Source organism: Cucurbita maxima, unplaced genomic scaffold, assembly GCF_002738345.1.
Source record: "Cucurbita maxima cultivar Rimu unplaced genomic scaffold, Cmax_1.0 Cma_Scf00044, whole genome shotgun sequence".
NCBI lineage: Eukaryota > Viridiplantae > Streptophyta > Magnoliopsida > Cucurbitales > Cucurbitaceae > Cucurbita > Cucurbita maxima.
The window spans coordinates 353,462-360,025 of NW_019272060.1; the positions used below are offsets into that span (position 1 = coordinate 353,462).

Genomic DNA, 6,564 nt, shown 5'->3' on the forward strand with positions numbered 1-6,564 from the left:
TTACAAAAAAGAGTAAATCCGATGATGACTACTTTTACACTTGCTTCTCCGGACAACGATTGCTACTCACATCAGTGACAAAGTACACCATCATGGTCCAATCATGTATAAGCCGTAGCAAAGCCATAACTCGATTGAAATTAACGGAACCCATTCAAATTTGTTATTAATTTTAAAAAATATATTTTTGTTCTATTTATCTTATTTTTATTTAATTTATAATTTTTTAAAATATATATTTAAATGGAGTCTCGGTGTGAAAATAAATAAATATTTTATCTATGACATCTTATTTTTATTAAAAATAAAATAAAATAAATCTCATGAACAACTCAAAAAAAAAAAATATATATATATAAATAAAAAAAGCACCAGCCACTGGTTAGGGTTTGGGGTTTAGGGTTTAGGAGTTGGAACTTTTAAGCACCAGCGATCGCTCTAAACCCCTATTTCCCAAATCCACCATTGTTTTGTTGTTCTCAATTCGCCTATGATGATGAGACTCTTCTCCTCTGCAACGTTCTCGCTTTCCTCCCTCTGTTCTTCTTCTTCCTCCTACTCCTCCTCTCTTCCTTTTCCACCACGCGTTCTCCTTCTTAGCTTATCTCAATTTGCAACTTCTTCTTCGTCTTTGAGGCGCCACGACGAAGAGTCTCGAAATGTGAGGGTTTCGGTCTGGTGGGACTTCGAGAATTGCAACATTCCCGCGGCTGTGAACGTCTTTAAGGTCGCCCATTTGATCACTGCCGCGGTAAGGGCCAATGGCATCAAAGGCCCTGTTCAGATTACTGCTTTCGGTGACATTTTACAGCTCTCCAGGGCCAACCAAGAGGCTCTCTCTTCTACTGGAATTAGCCTGACCCACATTCCTCAAGGTTAGTTCATCAATCTAGTACTGGATTTTGGCTTTTCTTGTTCAAATTTATTGCCCCTTTTTTGTGTACTGAGTTTACTAGTTATTTTGATTCTCATATTATTGGACTCATTCAATTGTTGGATTCATTGGGAGTGCTACATTATTCATTCTCCAAATTTATTCTTTGGAGTGGAAAAATAATCCATATCTCCATGATTGTATCATTTTGGAAGTTTTGTAATTTTCTCATATTCTTTTGTATGATTGAGATGCGGTAGTTTAATTTAGTCTTCGTAGTATAGTTTTAGTTTAATATGCTATTTAGTCCTTGATTAATGTTTGTCCAATTTTGATGTGCAAAGCCATATTAGGATGCTGAATTCGCAATACGAGTTTGATTAGGAGTATGTATGAAGTTACAAATGTTGCCTACGCATATATACTAGAATGAGGAGACCTCTTTCTCTAGAACTATCGAACAGTCTCCCTTTAATCGAGGCTCGACTCCTTCTTTGTAGTCCTCGAACAAAATACACCCTTTGTTCGACACTTGAGTCACCTTTGACTACACCTTCGAGGCTCACAACTTCTTTGTTCGACACTTGAGGATTCTATAGACATGGATAAGTGAAGAGCATGACTCTAATACCATGCTAGGAATCACGACCCTCCACAATGGTATGATATTGTCCACTTTTGCTTTGTTTTTGGTTTCCCCAAAATGTCTCATACCAATGAAGATAGTGTTCCTGACTGACTTATAAACCCATGATTTTCCTCTTAATTAGCCAATGTGGGACTATTCCTCTCAATAATCCTCAACAGAGCCAATCAATAGTTAGACTGATTTGGGTAACCGAAGAGAGCTGTGGCAAAGTTTTCCAGATTTGTTTTAGTGATTAATGTAATGGAATTTACATCAAAATTTGTAATTTCTTTGTTCTTGGTAAAACTTTTGAAAAACTTCACCTTGTAATATTTTTCCGATGTAGGTGGTAAGAACAGTGCTGATAGGTCTCTTCTTGTAGATCTTATGTACTGGGTTTCTCAAAATCCTCCACCAGCACATCTTTTTCTAATTTCTGGCGACAGGGACTTTGCTAGCATTTTGCACCGCTTAAGAATGAATAATTACAATGTGTTGCTAGCAAGCCCTGACACTGCTCCTGGTGTTTTATGCAGTGCTGCAAGCATCATGTGGCATTGGAATACTTTGATTAGAGGGGAAAATCTAGTCGGAAGGCATTTTAATCGACCACCTGATGGTCCGTATGGTTCTTGGTATGGCCATTATAAGGTTCCTCTTGAAGACCCATATCCAGTTAATGAGCAACCGTCTTCTTTACGAGCCGAGGTTTCCGAGCTCAGTTCAGACCCTAAGCCTCGTCCCATTCCAAAGACAGTCATTAGGCAATTACACAACATTTTGAAGTTGCATCCCAAGGGAATCCTTATTACAGACCTTCGCTCAGAGTTGGGAAAGAGTATGGATAAGGACTTTTATGGTTACAAAAAGTTTTATCGCTTTCTTTTGTCAATGCCACACATTTTAAAGCTTCAAACAAATGGTGATGGCCAATGTATTGTCCGTCCAGTCACTCCAGGGTCCATAGAACCATTAGAGTGCAGTAGAGGTACATCTAGTGATGGCAATGGAGGGCAGGATCCTAATATGAGAGCAAATTTAAATAATAATGATTCCTCAACGGAATCGACCAGTGAATCAGTCCTTCCATCCCGTGAACGAAGTGCCGAAGACAGACAATTGAAGGTGAAACCATCTTCTGAATTTGGTATGTCTATTGGTGAAGGTATGGAAGGGGAATCATCAAGATTCCCGGTTTCTGAGCCACATGTTATAGAAGATTCAAAGCAAACCAGTCAATTTGAAGCTGAGAGTAGTAAGAATCCTTCAATTGGACAGCTTTCGGAGGCCGGGATGGGATTTTTTAGAAGAATATGGAGAAGGCTTTTAAGCAATAATAACCATATTTCTGAAAATGGAAGCCATAATATTTCTGAAAAATGCTCTACATCAGATGATACTTCCAAGCATAAAAGTTGTAGTGGCCTCCTTGGGAAGGCAAAAACTGTGAAGCCAATGAGTCAAGATGCTAATTGTGTGCATCCAGTTTCAATTTCACCTGATCATGAGTCTGCTAAGCTTCAGAAAACAGCCGTAGTTGCTAGTGAATATGATGTTAAATCTAGTTCTAATCCAGGATTACTTGGTAGTATTAGAAGAAATTGGTTCAAGTTTTGGGGAAAGAATACTGAGAACGGCGAAGTCAGCGAGTGTTCTTGTGAACGTAACCAGTTAAAGAATCAATCCGAGAATCACCATCTTTTTTCCAGCAATTCTTTTTGGCAAGATATCCAATCCTTTATGGAAACACCTAAAGGAGTTAAGATTATTTCGCGGTCGAAAACCAGGTTTGACATTCTCTTTGTTCTTATGTATCCACATATTCTTTGCATTATCAGTAACTTAACTGTTGGGTTTCTGCCCATTATGGCTTATATGGTCTTTTTCTCCTGTGGCCAGTTATTTCAACCTCTCCAAATTTAAATGTTTTTAGGAGAGATTTCAATCTTGGTGAGGGATATTGATCAAATATATGAAGTATTTGATATAGCCATCATTTACTTGCAGCTCTACATTATATAATTTAATTGTTGTATGCCTTTGTATGATATTATAGGGTTTACAATTTGTAATTTTTTTCCTGCTCCGACATATTTCAGGTCGGAGATAGCTGAAAATTTGCTAGAGGGAGGGCCTCCGGTTCTTAAATCTTTAAGCATTAGTGATCTGTTCGACTTTTTGGAATTGTTAATATCAGATAAGAAATGGGTTGTGGAATGCCCGTCTGAAGCAAATCCTTTTAAGCTCACTCTCTCTGTTGCTAGGAAAAGCTCTTGCACGAAACAGTTGCATCATGCAAATGGGTTGGCATCAATCTTTATGAACAAAGTGTCACAGTGCAGCTTGCAGGGATCTGCAGAACATGATTCAGATTCTGATAAGAAAAATGAAAATATTCCTCAAGCTGGATATTATACAACTATGACTAGAAGAAAGTTTCCAGAGAGGACAAGAAGCGAGATATTAGGCGACTGTCGAAAGCTCGTGGATGAGATCTTGAGGGATCACCCCGAAGGATATAAGATGGGGGCTTTCAGAAAACTGTTTCTTGAGAAGTATGGGTATCATCTTAACTTGCAGAAGCTTGGTTACCATAAGTTGGCGTCCTTGCTACAGATAATGCCTGGAGTGGCAGTAGCATCCACATTGATAGTTCCTACCAGTAAGGCCCCAAAGGTTTCGAAATTGGAAACTTCCCTTCTCAGCGATCCTGAGAAAAAGACGTCCCACATCGTAGTAACCTCTGATAATGAATCATCTGACCTGCTTAGAAAGGATGATGATTTCGAGTCCTCTTGGGAAGAATTGGGTCCAGCCTGCACAGATTGGAGCAACATAAATGAAGCAGAATCGACATTGATTAGTGATACAGCAGAAGCGACAGTGAAAAGACCAATGGTTGATTATGAACCTGTCCTTCCAGAGGATGAATTAACAGAATCTGATGGAGAATCTTGTCATGCTACACACAGATCAGAAGAGCAAGCCAAGCAACGACCAGACGAGGAAGAAAGCTCATTAATACAGATTCTCGATTCATGGTATAGCAACAAAGAAGACAGTAGGAAAAACAAGTCGGAAAATAACGATGAGAGGATCGATTGTTCTGAAAATAGTTTGAAGCTTTCTAGTTTAGCTGCCAAAAGTGAAGCAAATACAGAGAGCTTTGCTAGAAAACAAAGACATCAAAAGAGCTATTCTTTTGTTTCAGACACGGATGAAAAGGACGATGTAGAGCTGATTGATGGGATTTTTGGCATGTTGAAGAAATCAAGCGAGTCACGGATACATAATTGAATCGTGCATGTATAGTCCATTCATAACACTTCATCGAATCATGGAATTTTTTTTTTCATAGGGAAACAAGTATTTGGTATTTGGTATTTGGTATCTGGTATACAACATTGTTTGGAATTGATTATTGGGCTCGTAAAGTGAAGGGTGATATGGAAATGGAACACCATATCATCCTCTGACCCTCCAAATTTACAAGCAATTAGAACGTTTGTAAGCTTTAGTTTAGATGGCTTAGATTTGAAGTTTACTCGAATTACTTTTCCTTTCTGGTTGGGTCTGGTATTCTCTCTTCATTTTGCAGTTCTTATGCTGCAATTTGTATTGAAGAATTGATGCTGGTCAAGGAGGATTCAGGTGTGGCCAGGTATAACTCTCCGTATATTGCTCCCAAATTTCCTAAAATATGATGATTAGAATCTTTTATGCCGTTTTTAAGCTTCCCGAATCATAGGAGAACCAACACGTTATCAAGTGTATAATGAGAGTTCCTGGAGCTGCTGACAGACCTCGTTATGTTGCAGGACCATCCATTGTATATATATGTCTTGTTTCTAGATTTTTAGTGTAGGCTTTTTAGGACTAATTATAGTCCTAAAATAAAAAGTTTACAATTCTTTAAAATGGATTATGGAAAGTCGAGAGTTTCATTTTAAAGTTATATAAAGTCTGTATGTTATTGTATGTTATTTTTATTGAAAAGTGTAGGAAAAAGAGCAATTTTTTTTTCTCTAAAGGTAAATTTCTTTATAATTCTATATAGTTTATGATACATGGTGTGGAAACTTCTCATTTATAGATGCGTTTTAAAACTGAGACTGATGACAATAAGTAATGAGTCAAAGCGGATAATATCTGCTAGCGGTGGGCTTTGACTATTACAAATGGTATTAGAGCTAGAAACTTAATAGTGTTCGAGCGTGGATGTGAGGCCCTTAGGGGGTGTATTGTGAGGTCCCACATCGATTGGAAAGAGGAACAAAATATTTCTATAAGGGTGTGAAAACCTCTCCCTAGTAAATGCATTTTACAATTGTGAGGCTAACGGCGATACGTAACGAGCTAAAGTAGATAATATCTATTAGCGGTGGGTTTGGGCCATTACTAAGGTAAATCATATCTTATTTTCTTCCTTATCGTTTTGGGTTTCTTGAATATTTTAGATCTAAAAGTTGTTTTTCAATAAAATTATTAGATTGAATTCTCAAGAGTATCGTTTGGAATGAAATAATCTTAACTCCTTTAAAACTACTTTCACAACTAACATTTTCATTCCTTCAAATCTATTGTCATAAACTTGAACTTGGAAGCAGCTTTGAGCAGTAGTAGTCATGTTCGTCCATCATATAGTGGTGTATAAGGTTTCAACTTTTGTGGCACGTGCTACCACCATAATACTCTTCACAATGTTCCTCGAACTCTTCCCTGACTTTGTTCCATCCTTTTTTTTTTGTTTGAGTTTATATGCAAGCATCCCTCTTTCCTTCGATCTTCAAGGCTATGTTGTCAGCAAGATATATCTTCCCAAATTTTTCAAATTTGAAGTTTCGAAACAATTTCTTGTGTTGGAGACAAATGAAAAGATGCACCTGAATTTAAAATCTATTATTCAACTAAGCTATCTACCGTAGGGATTAGAGCATCTATAGTATCTTCAGTTGAATTTACAAAAATATTATCATCTCTTGATTTATAGTTATGCTTTTTCGTTGTTTTTTTTTTTTTTTTTTTTTTTTTTTTTTTTTTTTTTTTTTTTTTTTTTTTTTTT

At 37.2% G+C, this 6,564-nt stretch overlaps 1 protein-coding gene across 2 annotated transcripts; it reads left to right on the plus strand.

The window, feature by feature from the left end:
- The first annotated feature begins 390 nt into the window (after positions 1-390).
- LOC111470318 lies at positions 391-5,226 on the plus strand. 2 transcript variants are annotated; one of them, XM_023115872.1, is made up of 3 exons: positions 391-875; positions 1,849-3,289; positions 3,602-5,226. In XM_023115872.1, the coding sequence occupies exons 1-3, from the start codon at positions 491-493 to the stop codon at positions 4,797-4,799; spliced, it is 3,024 nt and encodes a 1,007-aa protein (XP_022971640.1). In that variant the 5' UTR covers positions 391-490; the 3' UTR covers positions 4,800-5,226. The 2 variants fall into 2 exon arrangements, with proteins under 2 accessions (XP_022971640.1, XP_022971641.1); XM_023115873.1 differs by having other exon boundaries at positions 770-875; positions 2,039-3,289.
- The last annotated feature ends 1,338 nt before the right edge of the window (positions 5,227-6,564 follow it).

What these genes read in the sequence shown, in the direction of transcription:
- LOC111470318 (XM_023115872.1), top strand. Translation starts at nt 491, where the DNA reads ATGATGATGAGACTCTTCTCCTCTGCAACGTTCTCGCTTTCCTCCCTC. An exon ending in CCTGACCCACATTCCTCAAG is followed by an intron (nt 876 to 1,848) that starts GTTAGTTCATCA and finishes TTTCCGATGTAG; the next exon opens with GTGGTAAGAACAGTGCTGAT. An exon ending in ATTTCGCGGTCGAAAACCAG is followed by an intron (nt 3,290 to 3,601) that starts GTTTGACATTCT and finishes GACATATTTCAG; the next exon opens with GTCGGAGATAGCTGAAAATT.